At 46.5% G+C, this 23,458-nt stretch overlaps 1 protein-coding gene across 4 annotated transcripts in view; it reads left to right on the top strand.

Moving 5' to 3' along the window:
- Nucleotides 1-23,458, top strand: part of YEATS2 (YEATS domain containing 2) — a 1,971,885-nt gene that overhangs the window by 697,593 nt on the left and 1,250,834 nt on the right. For all 4 annotated transcript variants that reach the window (XM_069617830.1, XM_069617832.1, XM_069617831.1 and 1 more), the window contains one exon: nucleotides 18,200-18,303. In XM_069617830.1, the coding sequence (XP_069473931.1) occupies nucleotides 18,200-18,303 (104 nt within the window). The remainder of the gene's footprint in view (nucleotides 1-18,199; nucleotides 18,304-23,458) is intronic.

Below are 23,458 nucleotides of genomic sequence, written 5' to 3'. Positions count from 1 at the left end.
CTGAAACAATTTCCTGTAGTCATCTTCTCTTTTACTTTTGTTTAATAAAACCTATCTTTATTCCAATGTCAGTAGTTGTGTGTGCCCTTGGCCATATGGCAATTTGTAATATGCTTAATGGATATTTCGAAATCTGAATAAAACAATACTGACATAAAAGCTGCAGATGACTCTCCATGTAGGAGCAGCAGAGCTGTTTTGGCAATGGAGTGCTGATTGAACTGTGGTATGGAGCGGATCTATGCGGTTCGAGAGAGGTGCAGCTCTGGTGGCCGGGTTTCCGCAAGGACACAGTAATGGCAATCCGGCAAGAGAGCAATCCTCTTTGTGTAAACACATTTCTTTGTTGCTCATAATTCGTTTGGCTGTTGTCTTTGGTAGCTGCAGGCCTCAGTCTGCCAAGTAATGAGGGTAGAGCTAGGACCTCTTCTTTCGTGGAAGGCCGGAAAGAGTGGATTGACCACCCCCCCTCCCACCATCTGATCTTAAGCCTTTGGGAAGCTGGGACAGGTAGTGAGGTTCTGTCTGAAAAACCGAAGGAAGAGCAGATGGAGATTGGCCTCCTCCAGCAAAGAGAACATCTCGAGCATCCAGTAGGAGACTTTCCTCGAGAGGCAAAGCCAGAACTGGGGACCGGGCAGTATGCACCATGGTAGAAACAGACCTAGAAGATTCACACTCTGTGAAAATACAAGTGCTCCCGTGGAAGCCCCTCCTGGATTCTGGGAGCAAGAAGATGGCGGCGGTAAGCAGGGATATAGTATCCTATGTATGATTGTAGAAGGAGGAGGCTGTGTTAGGGAGAATTCTCATAAATGGTTGATTTCCCTTACCTAAAGAGTCCCCCCAGCATCTTTGCTGGATATCTAAGATTTATTTTTTTCACCTGGTAAGCGTGAGCCTTTTTTCCCACTCTTACATGTGTTTTGCTATGTGTATTTCTACTGTTTGTGTGATCTTGGGCACTGGAGCCTCACCTACTCCATGTGCACCACTTTCTGTGTGTGTTACACAGCACCTTCAGTGCAGCGACACAGGGTTGTCTTTGAGACTTCCCGCTGACTCAATTTTTCTGGGGCTGACTACTGTCCCCCAGAAACAGGTAAAGTTGCCATTAACTTTATATAGTCACTTTAAACCACAGACCCAGTACACCCCATTTTACATGGAGTATTGGAAAGGGTTAACTCATATCCCTTTTTGTCTGTACCTCTTGGGGCATTGTTTCGCTCCCTTAACATTAAGACTTGGCTGGTGGCCATGGTATCTACCCTAACTTTTCCACTGCGATTATCTTATATAACGTGGTAATGTTTTAGGCTATTATATTAGCCTCGAACATAAACCCACTTGACCAAATACATTTTATTTTGGCTCCGGCTGGGTTTAATCGCCATTTCTTTTTTGTTAGTCTTTCTCGTGTTTTACTCTGCATGCCAAACCAGGGATGACTCCTTTGTTCGCTGTCTTTTTGCGGGCTTCTGCACAGAAGCCCTCCTTAAGGTGCCTGATAGTCTAGGTAGGCAGGATGTGCGGGAGGGATCTTCGGACCCCTACCATGGGTTGCCTTAGTAACCCAAGTCGCACTCTTGTCTGATTGGCTAAAGGGACTGGCCTTGCCAGGCCAGCCACTCTGCTGTGTGATTGACAGCCAGGCTGTATGAATGGGGGGAAAACTGCATAAAAAGCAGGTCTCTGGGACTGGAAGAAGAGGACCCCCTACAACGACTGAACCGCCCGGTGAAGCCCTGCTGCAGGTCCGAATCTCCAAATCCGACGACAGAGAAGATCCTCCAGGAAACTTCTTGCCTTGGCTGGTGGGACCCAGTTCGCCCAAACTACAAGCCAGAACCCCTCCTCTGGTCGAATTTGCTGCACAGAGCTACAGGGGGCCGGATAGCCAGGAAGGTCTGACCCTGCTTGAGTATTAAGGAGCGCACCTTTTATTCATTGTTTGGCGCTGCTGCTGGTTTCTTCCCTGGGTAGTGCAGGACCCTCCAGTCTTCCTACTTCTGATCAGTCCGACAGTCGCTTCAGGAACCGTGAGCCTGCAGGAACTACCAGGAACGTCCGCCTCAGCTACAGCCCCCTCTCCGTTTCAAGGTACTGTGCAAATCCAGTTGTGCATTTCGCTCAGCCGTGGTGAATGTGTTTGAAATCTCTCCAATCCGAGGGCTTGTCCTTGTCTTCTCTCTATCTGATTTTAACCTTGTAGCCTCTCTTGTTCAATTGGTCTGATTACTTACCTGTTGGTGTTGCCTAATTTCTAATAACTTTGTCTTTCCCTCATTGCTGGAGTGCCATTTTGCTCCCACTTCATTTTGTGAGCCTAACATGTCTAGAATTGAAGGGAGGAGGTGTGGTGTATTTATGATTGTGATTTTGACTTGCTTAGAAAGGTGAACTGTTATACAACTGATAAGTAAATAAATATATATTCTTCTACTTAGAAACCTTGAGTCAGTGTTTGCCTGAATCATAATAATTGCTGTCCTTTGTGTAACTATTTGTACTGCTCACTTACTCTTGAGATAAGTCTGGCTGCTGCACTACGGCTACCACTATAACTGTGTAATTCAGGCTTGTACCAAAGGTGAAATTGTACTGTCACTTGAAGTCTTAATTGTGTGTAGTGTTCCCAAAGGGTACTGCATATAATTCAGGCTGACACAGGCTGACAGGCTAACTTTTAGTTAGTGAAAAAGAGACAGACACACCTACCTATCCCTGTCTCTAGGATGGGGTGGGGGGGGATTTCCCTGCCTCAACTAAAAGATCTAAGGTAACTGTCAGGATGTCGGTCAACTCAAAATGTCCACTACCCTGTGTTATGAAAAACTTGTTTCTGTCCCTCACACTAGAAACTATAACTAAAGTAGTATCGTTCTGGCCGAGCCCAGTAAAATGACTCCCTTCTCCTGGGTTCAAGTTCCTGGTTTGTTGTAACAGTTCTATTCAGTTCACAAAAGTCTCGGGTCTTGCATGTTGTCAGGGGGAATAACTCAAGGGCCCTGATAGTGATGTTCCCAACAATACTTCTCACGTTTTATCAGGGGGAATGGCTCCCTTCCCCTGATAGTAGGGTGGGTCTGGAAAATGACCCCCTTTTCCTGATGTATGCTTTCAGATAGCCTGGGGGAATTACTTGCTTCCCTAGGCCCCTTTTTGACCTTACTGCAGGTCTGAGTTATCTGTTCTTTCAAACACCCTGAGGGAATGACTCCCTTCCCCAGGCCTTCTTGGACTTTACTGACGTCTCAGCTACTAGGATACTGACTCCCTTCTCCTGGTATCTTGCTCTCAGTTCATCACAACCAGGGGGAATGACTCCCTTCCCCTGGTCTTCAAAACCATTAGGCTTCACACCTACAACACCCAATTCTGGTTTCACCTCTTCTTTGACTTGGCCAACGCGGTTCACTTCCCTGCCAAGTACTGCCCACAAGGAGGATGACTCGTATCTCTTTCTGGTATTGGGTCCAAGACCCTAGTTTCTCTTTCGCCTTTTCTTTGAATTGACCCATTTGGTTCACTACTCTGCCAAGTACTGCCACAAGGAAGATGATTTGTATCTTTATCTTGTTCTCGATCATTGGGGTCCTTAATCCTTTTCTGACAGTTAGTGGCCTTGTGGCTACCACCAACAGGAGGAAGATATCCTTGGATGCAAAAGTCACACTGTCGCTCGTTGTGGTCCTCAACCCTTCTCTGGTGCTCAGTGGTTTTGGTTCCATAACTGAAACGAGGACGATTTCCTCAAATGTAACATTTGTTCATGCTTCTCTTTAAAATAGGGGACTGGTGCCTATCCCCGTTTACCCACTTGCTGTTATTCAGTTGCCCAAACTCTCTTGTGACCCACCATCAGTCTGCTCTCTTCTGTTCCTCCCGCCGAGCTCTGGTCTCTCCCGGGGTCTGCACTTGCCTTGTATCCTTGCAGTATATCGCCTCCTCCTGCAGGTCATGCTACTGCCTCGCCAGCTTCTTGCAGGGTCTTGTGTCAGACCTGCTAGAGACGTGCCTCCTCCGATAACATCCCAGTCTCCAGCCCTTTGAATTTCTTGTGCTCAACAGCTTCCACGAACACTGTTGCTCTGGGGACAGCTTGACATCGTGTCAAGTCCCTCTTCAGTTTTTAAAGTCTTTCCAGGTATGTTTCTTCCTGGAAAGCTAGAATGCTCCTCTGAGTTCACAGAAGTGTTCGTCCTGCATCCGTGCATCCTCTTAGTTTCAGTATCGGCCTCCGAGGTATTCTTCTTCGTCTCAGTATTGGAGTCCGTAAATGGAAAAAACGCTACAATAAGTGCTAGCAAGTGGAGGTTCTTTAAAAGATGGTAAAGGGTTTGGGAAGGTTCGGTTGGGGATGTTGTGCCTAATTCTACCCCAGTGTACACCCTGTTCCTCTGGGTGTGGGGTGCCTCCCCAAGAGATCCTGCTGGATTGTACCACCCCCAAGGGGGCTATCTGGTAGTGGCCCTACCTGGAAACGTCCAACATGACTGAGAAAAAAAGCCTAAATGAGAGATTTGGACGAAATTGGGCCGTTAAAAAATTCCAAATGCCCGAAAAGTTTGACCAAATTCCTTATTTGTGATGGGGGCTGCGGGGGTGTCAACCGCACCCTTGTTCACTATATTGTGAGTGGGGGTTGCGGGGGTGTCCCCTGCAGCCGGTCCCAAAAAAAAGGTAAAAAATAAAGTGTCCACCCTGCTCCTCAGGTTGGGGGGTTGCCTCCCCAAGAGATCCCGCTGGATTGTACTTCCCCCAGGAGGACTATCGGGTAGCGTCCTCACCTGGAAACATCAATATGATCGAGATAAAAAGCCTAAATGGGAGATTTGGCCCTTGCTCACTATATTGTGAGTGGGGTTTGTGGGGGTGTTCACCGCACCCGATCACAGAAGTGAAAGGCAACATGCATCGCTGGGACAAAGCGAGTTGGCGGCACATAGCGAAGTGTGCAGCCGCAAGGTAAGTATGAGGGGGTGGGTGTGTGTGGGGGTGGGGGCCAAGTCACAAATGTTCAGGGGAGGAAAGACCGAAGGTTATTTCGGAAAAATAATCTTTGGTCTTTTCTCCCTCTAACATTTCCGTCATGGCCTTCCAACCCCGATCTGCCTCACCTCCCTAGCCTTATGGAAAGGGGCTCCCCCCGGGGGAGAAGGGATGACATCCAATAAATCGTCACACCATGCGGACTTGGATCTGCACCCCCAAGCTGTGTTAACTCTGTGGGTGCTTGTTCAGGAAATGCTGGCGCAAATGATCGTAATGCCCAGACTCCCTAAAGAACTTCTACTTGGCCCAGATTTTCTCTTAGTCAATAACCGTCTCTGGGAAGTTCAAGGAGCTGGAAGTGCCTTTCCCAGGTTTGGGAAGGGAGGGTCAGTCAGCCAGAAATCAGGGACAGGGAGGAAGACTTGAAGGAAAGGGTAGAAGTTTGTGTGAAGGCAAAGTCCTTGACCTTGTCATACGGGTGGATAAGCCCTCTGTGTGGGAGGTGTATGCAGGGAGGAATCTAGAGCCAGCTCTTGATATGGGGGTGAACCTAGCAGATGGGACACAACTTTTTTACCTCCCTCTTCTGTGACAGCACGTGTCTTTGCACACCCTTGTGTCCAGCCTTGCCTCTAAATACAGATACTCGATACTGTTTTTCAGAAAAACCCAGAGCAAGGTCAAAGAACAGAGAATGCCCAGAGAGAGAACCAGTATCAGTGCTCCATGCTCTGAAATGTGATGAGAAACTGGGAAAAACTAGGAAAAGCTGCCACAGCCCTGCAGAGACCCCAGTGCAGCAGTGGCCTGCCGGTAAGCTTTCACCATCAAATAAAGACCCTCTAGTCTTATAGGAGAAGAGGGGGCCGAGCAGGTGAACCCTACCCCAAACCTATCAAACACGATGCCCTGGAAACTAACCCCAAAAAACAAATTGGACTTTGAACTTGCTACGCCGCCATAGTCCATACAAGGCGAGCCTGGGCTGGGAAAGTGGGCAGAGCTTATCCCTGGTTTTAAAGGTGTTTTTTTCTGCTTTTTTCACATACATGCTCTGGGAAGCAAAGGAAAGGGCAGATTTGTTAGGAAAGATAGTCCAGTCATCACAAGGATAGGAACATTTAAGCAGGGGACAGGAAGCAGGAAGTGTGAGGTTTATGGGTGAGGTCAGACATGGAGGTGGAGCACGACCAACCGATCATGAGGAGGACGGGAGGATCAGCAGCTTGTGCAGGAGATCGTTTAAGTATGCAAGGTATTGACAAATGTGTAAAACTGGTTTGCAAGTGTGAATGTGCGTGCTTGCATGGTGAGTGACTTGAAGATATTGTTCTCTCAGAGGTTTGCGCCACGACACAAGGTGACACAGGACACTTATGGTGGCACAATCGAGAGCAGGAGGAGGCAATTTCGTTGACAAGGAAGCGAAAGAAGAATCAGCTGGAGTGCGGCCTTGTTTCTGGTGGCGCATGCACCTTTGGTATGGACAATGGAGGCATGGGATGGACTAGATGTATTAGCCCCAGAGACATAGGAAAGCTTTGATAAAGACCGAAGGTAGAAACATGTGTCGGCTGAAACAATGTAACAACCCTATAGTTGGAGGGGGTGTGCTGGGGGATTGCAGATTGTTGTCTGTGTGATCTTTTGTTCATTGTACGGTGGATGGTGGGGGGAGAGGTGCACTTGTGTTGGTGTGGTTCTGTAACTATTATTGTTTGAGGCGGGGCAGAGCCATATACCAATGAATACAGCTATCCAGTGTACTTAAAGGACAGTTTTTATATATATGACAATCTATCAATAAGCAATCAATCCCAAGCGCACCGGAGACCATCTAAGGGTTTGCCCCAAAACTATTATCTTCACTGATGGCACTAGACCTCTTTTAAGCTTCCAATGTCGTTCTCCTAAACCTTACTACTTCCACTTTAAAATGTCAATGGGCCATGATCCACATATTCATTGCAACTGAGGTGGTTTCCAAAATGGAACCTTAGGAGTCCAAATGATCCGCTGCTCATACCCACCCTGGGATGTGCACTGTCTTGAGGTGACATCAGTTTCCTTCTTTTGAGTCCCTCTCAAAGGTCCCTGTCATGATGCCTACCCCCGGGCATCTGGACCAAGCCCATCCGCCCCGGAAGCAGGCATCCAGACATTTAGTAAAACCTCAGAAGCCCCGGCTAGGGGCTATCTGGGTTCAGTCCTGGCGCCTTAGGCGCCAGGCTCATAGTAGGAATCAGTCCTGGCGCCTAAGGCGCCAGGCTCATAGTCATCACTTACCTCAGGCAGACCATGCTGCACATACATCCAGGCCAACGTGAGACCTGGAAGGGACTATTTTTTTTTTACTCGGTTGTGGTTCTAGGGACTTCTTACCTGGGACTACTTATGAGGCTATTTAAACCACGCCCAATCTACAACCCACGCTTCGCGTTATTCTGCATTCTTCAGCGTAACGCTCATCATACCTGCAAACCTGCATCCAGTCTTCTGCCACGCCCCGTCTCGCATCCGGAGCTCCTAGAAGAAAGGGGAAAATAGGAGAAGAGGTTAGGTTACGGACATTAATCTAATTCCTTACCTGATTCAGGATCTTGCACCATTCCGAGCCTGAAGGGACATTACTTCGACACGCGTCGCTTCGCAGCTACAGCGCCGCTCCATTCTCACCAGTCCACAGCATCTTCGACTCGGCGCTGCCTCCATCATTTTCTTCGGCGATCTTCAACACCTGGTGAAAAAAGACAAAGGAATAGCAAGGTGAGCCTAGAGAGACTACACAATCAATCATTTTACCACAAGGCTTACCTGATTTACCACCGGAGGCATTATCCTTCAATACGCTGCATCTTCTTATGCCGCATCTATGAAGGGAGGAAAAAACAACAAATTAAACTCACGCAACTTTACCGGATAGTGTTGGGTAATACAGACTCTTACCTGAACGCCACCAGCAACCTCCAGACAGTATTTGTTGCCGCAAAATCACCAAGGGGTGCAAGAGTGAGCATTGGACATATTGAACTCTTTAAACTTGGTAAACTCCGGAGTCAATAATCTTCCAGAACTCCAATACCCCAGACCACTGAAGTAACTGGTATCTACGCGCCCCTGCAAGCCACGCAGGATGGAGAGCTCATCCATTAAAAACATAAGGTGAGGACACTAAGTAGGTGAGGACACTAAGTGGGAATATCCGAGGTGGCCAGCGGGGAGAGCGGGAGCAGTGGGGAGGGGTCTGCACTCAAATCCACGGGACTAAATCCCTTTATCCATCTACAGGAGAATATTCCTACGAGTCAAGCACACGAGACTGGGCGGGTCCGTCCAGACAGCCATCTTTGTCCTACGCTTCACGTTGGTGGAGGCCGCTGCTGTCCGGGTTCGATCAACGCCCCTGTAGGAGCCAGGCGAGTGTAACAGTCCCCTTCAATATTCTGACTGCAAGGATGCCATTATTGTTAGTTATGACCTCAGCGAGGGGATACATTTCTGTCCTGTAACCCTTACCTACAGGTTCTAACATCAAGCAATAATCTTCCTTTTAACCATTCTTCTATACAAATGTCATGTTATCATTTAGAAGAGACTAGGGAGTAGTCCTTTGGGTGCTCAAGGAGAAGTCCCCCCTCCACAACTCTTGGTAGTGCTAGGGCCCTGACCATTTACATCCAGTGTACTCACTTCTTTAGACGGTTGGATTCCCTAGTTGTGTTGTTTGTGACAGCTAAGAAGAGTTGCAGTCCTAGTCCCTTCACTGTAGGTAGGTGTCCCAGCTTGATCTTCACAACATACCCACCTTCCCTCCTTGATTCAAGGCAGATTTACTAGTGGGGGTGAGGTTGGGGGCAGCCTCCTGGCCCCAATTAGGATGGGGATCACCTGCAGGAGATTTGTCCGGCTGTAACCTGGTCAGTGCCAACTACTTCAATTAAACATTATAAACTCTTGGTTGCGGGTTTGCTCTCTTCATATTTGGTCCATCAGTTCTTGCTTCTGTGTCACACTGAGCTATGGTATTAAACTCACTGTGTGTAAGGTACTGGCATACTGCTTGGTTGGTCCTCAAGTGAGGAAGACCAGCGAGGGGGGTTAATGGGCCAAGTATATTCCAGTAATCTTCATTACAATCCTATTCTTAGTCATCACAATTCTACTTCCCTCCCTGCCACCTGGTATGATGCCAGCTTGCCAAAGAACAGGCTATGTTGCGAAGCGTTGTGTTTATGGAAGGACATGTCTTAACTCTAAGCTTGATTGTGTCTGAATAAGAGTGTGCATCTAGAACACATTTCCAACTGCAGCCATTCCCAAAGAAAAATTGTTGTACACATCAAATATGAAATCCAGGCTGAAGATGTGTTTCAGATTCAGGATTTATTCCAAATAAAACATGAAGTGCAGTTGTAAGCAATGTAGCTACAGTCCACCTCCGGCTCCACCTCACTCTTATCTCTGCATTCCAGAACCTTCTGACACCATAACATTCTCTGCTCAGAAGCAGGACATAACCCATCCCTCTTCCCCCATGTTTTACCTTTCACCACCCAACTCAAATTCCACCAGTGTCCATCACTTGTCGGCAAACTGGTTTTCTTGACTCCAACTACCTTGATGCCTTTCCCGAATACCATACATGGCTTGGGAACACAGCCAGGTAATTTTATCTTCACAAAATCACCTACTTTGATACCAGCATAACCAGTCCCCTTATTAACATCATATGTTGTCTATGTTGTCCCACTACAGTTCCTCCTGATGTTCCTACTTTTCCTTCCCCTCTTCAATTCACACAGAGTATTGTCTGTGACATGTTTCCTCACCCTATATGCATATAACAGCTTGTCCACCTCATCGTCAAGATCCAATTTTGATTCCCTTCACACCTTTCACCACCTTATTGAATCCTTCCATCAAGCCTTTGGCTTGGGGAGGATATAATGATATTTTAATGTGCTGAATCCCTTTTCTGGACATGAAAGCAATCACAATTTCCTTGGTTATACCTTCCACTAGGAAAATGTCCTGCAGAAAACTATGATGGCCTCCGTGTTCACCTCTCTGACAAACTTCCCTCCTGGCCAATGGCTATAATAATCTACCAAAACATTCCTTCTTTCTGTCCCCTAACTATGAAATGGCCCTATCTTATATCCATGACCACTCTTGACCATGGGTCTTTTGTATTTTAGAATAAGTGGTTCTTGTAACTAAGGTCTTGCTACTCCCAGTACATTGCCTGCATTCTCTGATATACCTTTTGACATCTCTGTTGACTTCTGGCCACCAACGTTTTTTTCAGACCAATCCGTAGGTATTTGTTATGCCAGAATGACCAAGGGCTTATGATCTGTTCTCAACAAAAATGGAGCTCCCTAGAGAAATTGCCTGAAATGTGGTACACCCCAGGCACAAGCTAATGCTTCTTTCTCATATCCTGAGTAATTTCTCTCAACCTGTGATGGCGTTCTAGACAGCAAGCTCACTGATACCTCACTCACCTCATGGTCCCAATGAATTAGCACTGCTCCTAAACCCTTATTGCTGGTATCAACAGTGAAAATAGTGTCTCTCCTTCTGTCAAATGGTTTTAATGCAGGTGCTCTTTTACATGTCTTGTACATTCCTTTGTAAAGACCTCTCATTACCTCATTTTCAGCAGTATTTGGAGCCCTTGTGACGGTTCTACCTTTTCAGGTAATTCGCCTCTTTGTTCAGATCATCCAGACTGCAGGGGTGCACAGTTCCCTTGTTGTCTTGAGTGTGGTGTCCACCCACTGCTTGGTCCTGCTGCACGGTGGGATCATGGTCATCAGCGACGCAAAGAAATGGTTCATCCTTCATAATTTCTTCGTGCTATGAAGGTGGTTTTCATCACTTATTAACCTCTGTGTAAATGTAGACTTGGGCAAGGATGGAAAGTGTGTGAGAGAAAGAAGTTTGGAAACATATGATGTCAAGAACAATTAGGTTCTTGGAGTTCTGTTTGAAATTGGGCGGGTTGGATCCTCTGTGATTATGCAATGGAGCAGGCTTTTAAGGGCGAGGAACGTGATTAGGAATGATGGACTGCCTGGAATGGTGTGGGTCTTTACAAGTACGCCTTGGCAGAAAATAGATCTACCTTCATAGCTTGCTAGTCTTGGTGTGTGACTGTCCAGATGTTATGGGGGGCTGCCCGCTGGCATCTGGTCAGATTCAACCAATTGGGATTCTCCATCAACGTCTAGTTCCCAGCCAATTAAAGCAATTACTTGGGGCTCTGATTCGGATGGAAGACAGCCTTGTCTTTCCCTCTAATGAGAGGGTACAAAACATGCAGTTTCAAATCCCACCGCATGTAGCCAGTCACCAGATGACCATACGAAATGCTGTGCACCTTCTAGGAATGATGGCTTCCTGCATTTATCTAGTGCCACACACTAGTCTGCATATTTATTTTAATTATTTGTTTTTTCGTTGTGCGCCACAGCCCGGAGGCATCAGGGCGCACGTAAAGATACAACATAAAATCATCAGATGCATCAGGAGACATAGTGGCAATTAAAATAAGAATGTTTGTAGTTGCTTGCGAAAGATAAGTAGACATTTCTCCCTTCTCAAAGAGGCAGGTATTTTGTTCCAAGCCTATGGAGCCTGAAAGGGCAATGAGTGCCCTTTCCCTCTCGCTCTCTTCACCTTAGGACAGATAAGATGAAGGGTGTCAGAGGATCTTGTTATTCTGCACTCTTGTTGTAGGGTAAGGCGTTCCTTAAGATATTCGGGAGCTGATCCATATATACATTTGTGTGTCATAGTCCGGATCTTGAAGAGAACCCGTGACGCAACCGGAAGCCAATGAAGTTCCCTGCTGGCTGCAGTAATGTGATCCCTACTAGATATGTTTTTCACAATATGTACAGCGTCATTTTGGAGTATTTGCAGCTTATTCATACTGCTTTTATTAGCACCACTCAGAAGTGCATTGCAGTAATGTAACCTAGGCATTCTGATTGCCCATACCAATGTTTTACAATTTTTACTTGTGAGAGTTTCACAATCCTCAATAATCTAAGGTGGTATTGAGACTTTTTCACTGTACTTTCCACCTGAGCATCCATCCCAAGTGAGCAGTTTAGTACTTTTTCCATTCTGGCGGTGCAGGTGAGTAGGAATGTGCCTTTGACCCCACTACATGTCCATTTTTAGGTATATCCAGTTTAAATTTGAGCCCCCTGTTGTAGCTGCGTTGTTGCCCTCCCCCCCCGATCCTGCCTCCCGCACTCCCCTGGCCCTGATTGGATGTCTGTGCCCACGCTTCCAGCCCTAACCCCAGCACTGCGCCTTGCACGCCATTTCCATTCTGGCAGTTTAGGTGAGTAGGAATGTGCCTTTGACCCCACTAGATGTCCATTTTCAGGTATGCCCAGTTTAAATTTGAGCCCCCAGAACCCTGTTGCCACCCAATTGCAGCCGCGTCGTTGTCCCCGCTGATCCCGCCTTCCGCTCCCTCCACCTGCCCTGATTGGATGTCTGTGCCCATGCTTCCAGCCCTAACCCCGGCACCTCGCCTTGCACGCCATTTCCATTCTGGCGGTGCAGGTGAGTAGGAATGTGCCTTTGGCCCCACTAGATGTCCATTTTAGGTATGCCCAATTTATATTTGAGCCCCCTGTTTCTGCCTGATTGCAGCCACATTGTTGTCCCCCCTGAACCCGCCTCCCGTGCCCTCCCCCAGCCCTGATTGGCCAATCATTCCTTATCCTGGACCTATCTCAGCACCCCTCCGCCCGGCAGCCCCTGCAGCTAAGGGCCCAAGGCAAAGGGCAGATCCAACAGAGGCGGATCCAGAAAGTGTCAGCAGCTGTCGGCATGGGAAGCCAGTGAAGCCAGGGACCAGCCGTAATCCAGCAGCAACCAAAAAGTAAGTGTGGCATGGGTGGGGAGTAGAGCAATTACTTTACGCCAGAAAACCCTACCACTCAACATTACCTTAACTCAGAATTGTGAATGTTAGCAATGCCGCACTCAGTTAGAATTGTGAACATTAGCCTGCGCCAGACCCTAACAGGATTGTGAATGTTAGAAATGCATCACTTGGGTAAAACTGCAAACACTAGCCTGCCCAGACCCATACTAGATTGTGAATGTTCGCAATGCTGCGCTCAGTTACAATTGTGGACATTAGCCTGCGCCGGACCCTGACGGGATTGTGAATGTTAGCAATGCCGCACTTGGTTAGAATTGTGAACATTAGCCTGCCCAGACCCATACTAGATTGTGAATGTTAGCAATGCCAGACCTTGTTAGAATTGCGAACATTAGCCTGCGCAAGACCCAGACAGGATAAACATTCATTATATATTATGTCAAAAAGATCAATACCGAGATGAGCCTCCTGATTTGTATTTTGACTATTGTGGGACTTAGTCCACATCGGATCTAATGGCTTCCCTTCTAGGAGCTCGATCCATTGCACTTCATTCACACCCAGATGAAATCATGAGCATTTGCCTGAGTCACATCTGGATAGAAATTCAGATGTTAACATGTCCCAGCATGTCCTACACCTAGACGGAACTGTGAATGTCAGAATGCATCACACCTAGATGAAATCACGAACATTAGCCAGAGTCACTTCTAGATGGAAATCCAAATGTTAAACATGTCCCACACTTGATGGACTTGTGGATGGAAGCAGGTGCCCAAATTAGATGACATCCCGAACATCAGCCTGAGTCGATTCCAGATAGAATTGCAAATGTTAGCATGTTCCACACTTGGGTGGAGTTGCCAACATTATCCTGAATTGCATCTAGATAAAAATGCGAATGTAAATGTTAACATGCCCCCGTGTATCACTGTGTACCCTGCTTTCCTGTTCCCCATGCTGTTGCTATATTTCCGCATACCCCCTCCTGTCGCTGTAAGCTCAGCCCCCTGTCTCTGTGTCCGCGTGTCACTATGTTCCCTGCCATCCCGTTCACGTGCCTGGTGTCGGCCGCTTTAAAGATAACTATCATATCACATTACATCACTACACATACTCTCTACTACACACCATCATACAACTAGAACACAGCTATACCCCTGACTAATTCGGCCTAGCTGTTCACATACGAATACGACCCCATAAACACCTCATCACCCTAATAAAACGCAGGGTGGGGGGTGGGCGGTACATACTCTCTAGGGCTGTCCAGACTAGCCCAGAACATATGGAAGTGGGCACTCAAGTACAGCATGTTCCTCCTGTCACCACACGTTCCAGGGGAACACAGTCTTCTGGCAGACGTGTTCAGCAGAGACGTCCAACTGCCCTAAGTACATGAATGGCGCATACACAAGACATTTTAAGAACGTCTTTTCAAACTGGGGCATCCAGAGATAGACGTTTTTGCAACTCAAGAGAACGCACAATGCCTAGACTACGCCTCCAGGTACCCCCCAGATGACGCCCAAGGGGAACGGTCTCTGGATCAAGTAGTCAGTGAAATTTGCCTAGGCTTTTCTCCCAACACCTGTCCTCAAACGGATAGTTTAAAAGATGCACCAGGAACAAGTTACTATAATTCTAATCACACCATTGTGGGCTTGTCAGCAATGGTTTTCACTCCTCATGAAAATGTCTTTGTCCTCTGGTCCATCTCTCGTGCCCCTGCGACATGCTCTCACAACAGCAGGGGACATTACTACATCCATGTCCACAAAAGCTAAACTTGGCAGCCTGGTATATTATGTTATCCGTATTTGTAGAGCGCACGTTCGCCAAAAAGGCATTCTGGCGCTGGCGGCAATAGCATATCATTGAGGGCTCAGAACAGGTATGTCTCCAAAAGGCGACAGAAGACAAGCTGGTCCACAGTATTCCGCATAGCAGAAGGAAGAACATTCCATGCTTTAGCTACAGCTACAGAAAAAGCACAACCTCCAACGCGGGAGAGTCTCACACGAGGAACTGCCACCACGGAAGCTGACAATGATCGAAGGCAGCAGGATGGTACGTACCGTGAGAATTTAAGCTGGTTCCTGAGGTCATAGTTTGGACACCCTAATCTGTCAAAAAGATGTATGGACATTCTTAAAAAAGCATGTAAACCAAATACCAGACACTGTTACTTTAATAAATGGAAACACTTTGTCAGCTGGTGTAGGCAAATTGTTTCCCTAGCCATTTCTCACATATAGGCGAGTTGTGTCACTTAATCATTTCTCACATCTAAGCACATTGCGTTGCTTAGCCATTTCTCACATCTTGGTGAACTAATACTAATATTCAACCCTCCTCATAGACCTCTCACATACTGCACTAAAGACAGCCAGAACTCATCTGCACAGCAAACCGCACATACTTCACAACACCACAACCACAAGACACAGCACACACCACCTTGCACAATACCACATAACGGCTGCCTCCGAAGCTCGCACACAGGCTCAGTGAATGGTTCATCTGAACTGAAGCTACCAACAGCACATCAGTTTCCTTGCTCTTTTCCTGCTCATTCCACTAACCTTACCGTCCCCCTCCTTTATTCTTTTTTTTCACAGAACTGCCAGAGCGCTGAGAGACCATGCACATGGCACCTTTGCACAGAATAAAAACCTTTAACATTGTAAGGAATTAATGTGAATTGAATGGTACATTGTCAAAAGGGGGTGTCTAAGTAATGGTGGGTGCAGGGGGCGTAGCGGTGGGTGGTGTGGGGGTAGAGGTGGGAGGAGGGGGAGTAGAGGTGGGAGGAGGGGGAGTAGAGGTGGGAGGAGGGGGAGTAGAGGCGGGAGGAGGGGGAGTAGAGGCGGGGGGAGGGGGGGGAGTACTGGCGGGAGGAGAGGGAGTAGTGGCGGGAGGTGTGGACTAGAAGTGGGATCAAAGGGTGAGGACAGGAAGTAGTGCAAGTGAAACAACTGAGGGACAAGAGGACTAGTGGAAGGTGTAAAAAGGAGGAGGTAGTATTAAAAGTAGGAGGGAAGAGGTGAGTGGGTGTGACTGAACTAGGCTAATTCCAACAAAGTAAGTGCAAAGCATTATCCAATTCCCTTTAGAACACTAACTCTTGTTTAGAATAGAAAGACCGCGTATTAGGGAACCACCATGGCCAAACTTTAGACAGTAGGGGTTACAATTCGATAGCACTAGCAGGGAATATGGTTGCCTGGGTTAGGAAGGGGAGTCATCTGGGACTAGAGAGAGAGGGTCACCCATAGGCCCAGCAAAACCTGTTGAACTGTCTCATAGACTCAGTGATTCCTGGGCCATGTGTGACACGGTTCATATTGATTCAGGGCTGCATCATCCTCATGCTCTTATGCCCTCCACCCTCTTTCCACTACCTCCTGGCTAGCATGGCTCCGAGATAGAGTACACAAATAGCAATTGCAGCGTTTCATGAATGTATCAAACATGTGAAAATGTATGTCAAACACAGACAATACAGCAGGTAGCAACGATATCGGTGGCGCACACATGGTCCAACTCAAATACATCTGGCAGAATGGCAGTTCAATTCTCTGTGAGGCAGACCTCTTGTAGTTAAGCAAAATCCCTGGGCACCTGCCTAGAAGTCTTCTGGAGGTGACTTGACTTACAGACTGCACTAAATAAGTGTTTTCTTGCATTTATTTATTTTTGCATTTATAAAGCGCACTTAACCCGAAGGCATCTTGACGCAAGTTACAGGACAAAAGCATGGCCAGAATGAGGACAGGCTGGTGACAATATGAGCAGTCCCCTTAGATAAAGAGCCAAGTTTTAAAATGTTTTCTGAATGTCCAGTAAGAAGGTTCAGAGCGAAGGGTGAGCAGCAAGGAATTCCAAAGCTTAGAGGCAGTGACTGGAAAGCTGGAGCCTCCTGCTCTTGTACGCTTGAATCTGGGAACTGTGATGCAGTGTCAGTTGACTCAGCGTGTGGGCCTCGTCAAATTCGATTTTCGAGGCTTTGTGACTGATATGCTTGGGCTGTGTTGGAAAGGGTTTTGGATTTAATGCATTAGAGAATCGGTAGCTAGTGTATCTTTCTTCCCACATTTGAAATATGCCCATGTTTAGAGACACTGAGGGCAGAGCGGAGAGCGTAATTTGTGATCACTTGCAATTTGTTGTTCCTTTCAGTGGTGTCTGCGAACGGAACATTGCAACAGTCTAATTTGGACCCTATAACAGCTTGTGTGACAATAAGGCAGTTGTCTACGGAGAGAGTCTGTTGGCATTTACAAGTTTCATAGTGTGGGCAACGGAAAATGCAATAGCATTTACTTGTCGTGCCATGTCAAGGGTGGCATCAAGGTAGATTCCCAGTGTTTTTACGGCTAGCCAGACCGGAATTGTATTTCCGTCTATCACAAAGGATCAGTAGGCTGGGGCCAGTTTGCTGAGAAGGGTTTGAGTGCCGACAAGTAGGATTTACTTTTTGCCATGAATAGCAGATGAGAGGCCATCCAAGCCTGGATGATATCGTAGATGGCGTTGAGTGTGGTGGTGTCCTGCAGGTAGTCTCCTGTGAGGGGAAGGAGTATTTGTGTGTAGTCTGCATAATTAGTCCATGTGATGTCCAGCTGATCATAGAGAGGTCCTGTGTAAATATTGTAAAGTGTGGGGGAGATGCAGGAACCTTGTGGGACGCCATATTCAACTGGGGTGGGTGGGGCTGCGGATTCACCAGGGAAGACTCAAATGGTTCTGTCAGCAAGGAAGGAGGTGATCCATTTGGTTGCCCGAAGGAGAAGTTTGCAGTAGTAGTCAGATGGTGGCAGAGGGTTTGGTGGTCGAGGCTGAAAGCAGCAGCTAAGTCTAGTAGAAGTAGATTTCTTTCCTGTAGTATATTTTTCCTGATTTCTTTTTTGCTGATTTTTCTTTCCTGTATTTTTTCTTGTCATTCACTCAGCTTACTTCTTGTCTCCACATGATGTATTGGTTATGCTATTAAGACTGCACCAATTCAGTGCATAAATAGAATACAGTGTTCTAATCTTTAGAACAACTAACTTGCTGTGTTTTGATGGGCAGTCATAATTAAATCTTTTCTTGACATTGCTGTTGTGGATTATGGAACTCAAGCGATGTTCTGTGAAACTTCCTCCCTGACTGCAAAAGATTTTTTAAAACCCTTTCTATCCGATGAATTTTGCACCATTATCCAGCATCTAATATGCAGAGAGACAACAAAATATGATGTTTTACTGCACACTGAAATTTAACTGTTGTCTTTGTACATAGGGAGTCCGACAAGTAAGCATTTGGGTACATCTCTGACTGGTCGCGGATCCAGCTCACCAGTCCCAAAGCTCCATGGGAGTAGCTTCCTAACCTCTTCTGTCAAGGTATGATTCCTTCCTCAAAGTAACACACACTTCTGCAACCTGCTATCTCAGACTAGATGTGACCATATTTGTGAATGTGTGATAGCTGCTATCTTTTATCTGCCTGCCTCTATAAGTTGGACTCCTTGTATTTGTCTCTGCCTTATACTGGCTTGTCTACCACTGTGTATGAATCGATCTGCCTATACAGCATTCTGTCTTTCTACCTACTTTACAGCTTTATTTGTCTGTCCGCTGCTGTCACTAGTGTAAGGAAGGCATGATATCAATCGACAAGGACACAATGGATACAAGTTTTGAAAAACCGTTATTTGTTATTTTGGTTGGGTTGGTAGAATTCCTAACTCGCCCTAACTCTAGAATGGGAGTAGTCTCGACCATTAAATAAATAACAAACAAGTCCAAGTCAGTCTAGTCAAAATAAAAAGGCCTATACTAAAAAAAAAAAAAACGAACCTTGCCCTCCTCAAAATAACAAATGTGTTATGGGAATTCAAAAGGAAAATAGTGCCTCGAAAGAAATGTCAGAATGGCTTAAATAACAACTACCTTCCCCCACGTTCAGCACCACGAGTCTAGAGAGTTTCCTAAAAAGTATAGGTAAATGGCACAGTTCTTTCAGTCTTGCACAATTTGGCTCACTGGTACAATCTAACAGTTCAGGCTTGGGCTTCAAGCTTCTGGTAGTTCAGTCACTTCCTTGGGCTTTGTCCACTTTGTCAGAAATATACAGTTCCACTTTTGACCTTTAACGTTCCCACAATTCAACATAGCCTTCCCTCTGAGGGCTCGAGCCTGCCTTTTTCTTTATGGGGGCTCCCTTCCCCACATTTTGTCTCGGGTACCTTTTCACTGTTGAAGACTTTCGAAACTGCAAGGATTTTACGTAGACCTCTGCATGACCGCTTCAACCTCTTTCAATAATTCTACAATCCACAATCTTTATCCTCTTACAACACCAATGCCACTTGGTTCTTGTAGTTTCTTATTCTCTTTAGTTTGGCTTCTTGGCCTCCTTCAAAGTACATATGTAACACCAATACTTCTTGATATTTGTAGTTTCTTATTTTCTTTATTTTGTTTCTTGGCCTCTTTACAAAGTTCATATACTTTGCCCTCTTGGCAGATTCAGAGTTCACATACTTTGCTGTTCACTCATTCAACTTTCTTTCGGGATCGCAATTACTTTCTTGCCTTTTGGTTCCCAATCATCTCAGAACATTTCACAGAGACTTTTCGAATGTGCAATTTCACTTGCAGGACCACTTTTTGTATCCATTCCTTTTACAATTCAGCAATTGTCCTTTCCATTACACTTCTTATCGGCACGTGCGCAACCTTCAACTATTGAGTTAGTTACTTTTGCTTTTAACACAAACCAGGCTTTTGTTGCCTTCGATAACTCACTAGTTGTGTTAATCAGTCTTCTTTCATCAACGTTCTTCATGCAGCAGGCAAGGCCGTTTCCAACACCTCGTCTGCTCCTCCCCAACTCTGGCGTTCACCCGGGAGGTTCGCAGGCCGCTTTCAAGTAACTTGAAGGTTTCTTTCTTCTGCTTATTCGGTTTCAGTCTTGGAACGCTTACAGCTTCCAAAAGTGTGGGATTCTCGCCTGGCTCTCTCTCAATCTCCGTAACTGCAGATCAGCCTCTTAGCCTTCTGACTTCCATCGCATGGTTCGCATCAGCCCCGAAAGGGCTGTTCCTTCTCGTACCCAGCCTGACTCAGAGTGTGTCTGTGCGCACCACTTTATATTCGCCTGACAGGGAGTGTTAATATGTGGCAGGTGGATATAGTTAGGATTATGTGCCTGACTCTGCCTTGCCTCATTACAGGAACAGAGCTCTTGCAAGTCAGTAGAGATAATCTGTCTGACCTCATACCTCACCTTCCTCGGCTCAGTAGTGTTGTCAATGTAACGTGGGGAGGAATCATGAGAGCTGTAGTTTCCCATAAAATAAGCAGGGTTAGGGGTTAGATGGGTTGTGGAAAAAGGGGATTCAAAGTCTCGCCATCGGATGCTTCTCCCCCACTCCCTGAGGACCCCCTACCAAGGTGATCTTCTCTCGCTTGTCCACCCTAGGGTCGGGATCCAAAAGCAATGGCCTTTCCCTGCCCACCTCAGTACAGGATACCCGGGGACTAGGTTGTAACGCCTCAGGGTTTTCCACACTAGCGATGTGTCTATCTAGCTACCTGTAAACCTTAACTGTAAAGCGCTGTCTGTCCACACAGCTTCATTTGTCTTTCCATTTATAAATAGTTATATATCCACAGATCTTCATGGCTGTCTCTATCTGTCAGTCTTATGTTTAGCTATACTTTTTAATTACATTTCTATTTCATTTTCATAATGGGATAAAACAATTGTACATCTATCACAGATCTAATCATCAAAATCACTCTGCAGATAATGTGCACTTAGAATACGTGCTTTGAGGAACTGAAATACTCTTTGAACACTGAGAGGATGAAAGAGAGAGGGTAGAGATAAAATGCATAAGACAAACAAGAAGTGTAGGTATATAAACAGTTGGTTGTATCACGTTCTCTCAGAAAAATGTTTTTAAACAATTTGCTCTTGTCCCTACTAGAAGGTTATCTTTTTCATGGAGGTCAATTCAGACACCTCCTTAATCTGCTCCCAATCTTTAATTTGTTTGTGGGTTTCAAGTTCCTCAAAGCTGTACACTTCCTAAGTCCAAAAATGTTCTTGCCCCACAGTTGGGAAGGGTTTATTGAGCCCTCTTTGGGAACATAGCCTAAATAGGGCCTTACCTGTACTCTAGCAATGCCTCCTCACTTCGGGCATCAACAAACTTGGGCATACTTGAACACGCTGAGGTCTGACCTATACATTGGTCCCTACTCACCAGTCTGAGGTGACGGTCATTAAAGCTGTGGGTCCAGGGCCGATCCAGCAGCATTTAAAAAGAAGACCCAGGAGGGGACGCGCCTGTGCTACCTGCTTAGGCGTTGAGCTCCCGGATCACTAGGTCACAAAGTGGAGTGAACTCCCACTTGGACCACCCCCCTCACCCACTGAGCAGGTGATTTTGGGTCTGCTCTGTGTGGGAGTGCCTGGGGAACACAGGTACCGAGAAAAGTTGGAGAGCATCTGGAGCGGGAAAGTATTTGTATTTATCGTGTTTTATATAGCGCCTTTGTCCAAAGCGCTTTACATAGGACAGTCAACAATATAATGAATCGGAATGCAAATCAGCGTTCATAAACAGTAACATTTAAGCTGTGTTCATAAATTTTATTTTCAAATTTGTTTATTGGCATTTTTCAATAATATCAAACAAGTTGTGTACAATGGAGCCAATCTCAAATAGTTATAAACATATGTTTAACTTAACGTCAAAAAATTACAAATACAAAAACAAAACAACCATAACTGTCTCCATATTCTGTCAGTTTCATATATCAACTGTTTCGGTGGGAGGGTGGGAGCGAAGGGTAACCATCCGGCAACTACAATAGGGGAAAGGCTTCCGCAAGGTCTCTGTCCTCTGCCGTACTTCCGCTGCTGCTGACTTTATGACAGGTCTCACATGGGCCTGGATTAAGTTCCGATTCAGGGGGGTTTATCATCCGAGGGGTGGAACATGTGTCTGGTGAGTTCCTTCCATGCCTCAAGTGACATACTAGAGTCGTCCGTGGAACTGGCCACACAGTCCTCCCATGCCACGGTCTCGGCCAGCACCCACCGTTCAGTCTCTTTGTGCCATAGTTTGAACTGATGGCCCATGGGTTTCTTCCAGGCCATTTCTATAGTTCTTTTGGCCATTATGCATGATATGTCCATGAGCCTTGTTGCATGCTTGAGTTTGGCTGGTCTGGGGTAGGTTCCTAAGAGGCACTCGCCGGGTGTCCAATTATATTTACTCAGGCCTGCTTTTTCACAAGTTTGTTGGACCCTGTCCCACAGAGCCCTTGTCCTGTGATCCGCTCTTTCTCCCTTGCACCAGTTGCAGGTCGGTTGTGTCTGGGGATTGAAGGTGGCTATGCGGCACGGGGACAGGTAAGTTCTGTGTAGTATGTTCAACTGAATCTGCCTAAATCTATGGTTTCTGGACACCGTTTTGGGGAATGTGAGAGCTCTGTTCCACTCCCCTTTAGTAATTTCCCGGCCTATATCCTCCTCCCATTTGCTTTTCATTTCCATGCTCCGAGGATTTGGCATGTCGATCAGGTGGCCATATAGTTGTGAAACGGGTTTACCGCCCTCTCCCAAGTTGTACATCAAGGTGAGGAGTGGGTCTGTGTCTGGTTCCATCAGCCACGAGTCCCATTAGCGTCGGGCCACAGCACAAGTTCTTTGGTACCACAGAAACTGGCCGGTATGTATGCCTTCCGTCTCCTGCAGCGAGGTGAACTCCCTGAAAGTGCCTTCATCATACAGATCTCCCCAGGTGTAGACCCCTTCCCTCTCCAGAGCCTGATATGTTTCAAATCCGAAAGTGTTGTGCATAGGTCTGCGATCAGGGGGACTTCTGGGCTATAGGAGTTCCGTGAGTTAGTGAGCATTTTTGCCCTGTGCCAAATTTTCCTTCCCAGGTCAGCCAAAAAGGGTAGAGTTCCCAGCAGTTTGGACGGTGCCCAGACCAGTTCTTTCAGATGGAATTGGGGCAGCATGGCCTGTAGCAATGGTGTTTCAGATGTGGGTTCATCGTCTAGCCATTTGGTCACAAAACTAAGCTGTGCTGCTATGTAATATTTTTCTAGGTTTGGAAGTTGAATACCGCCTTGGCTATATGGTAGGGTTAGCAATTGCAACGCTATTCTATGCTTCCCTTTCCCCCATAGGAACTCTAGCAGTATGGTCTCAAGCAGTCGGAAGAAGGGCTTGTGTGTATAGTAGTGTACATTTTGAAACCCATAAAGGAAATGCGGGAGAACGATCATTTTAGATATCAAAGCCCTGCCCATCATCGAGAGGGGGAGTTTCGCCCAGAACGCCATTGATTTGCGCAGGGCGGGGAGTGCTGCCTTTGTGTTTTGTTCGTGCATTAGCTCGGGGGTATGCATAATCTGCACTTCAAGGTAGCGGAATGATGTATTCTGCCATTGGATCCCAACTTCAGGGAGTGGTTCTAAACTCTGTTTTCAGGGCTGCTAGGGGGAACATACAAGACTTTGACCTGCTAAA

Source organism: Ambystoma mexicanum, chromosome 10 (genome assembly GCF_040938575.1).
Source record: "Ambystoma mexicanum isolate Mex_15411 chromosome 10, UKY_AmexF1_1, whole genome shotgun sequence".
NCBI classification, from domain to species: domain Eukaryota; kingdom Metazoa; phylum Chordata; class Amphibia; order Caudata; family Ambystomatidae; genus Ambystoma; species Ambystoma mexicanum.
This window is presented reverse-complemented; position numbering and strand designations above follow the sequence as displayed.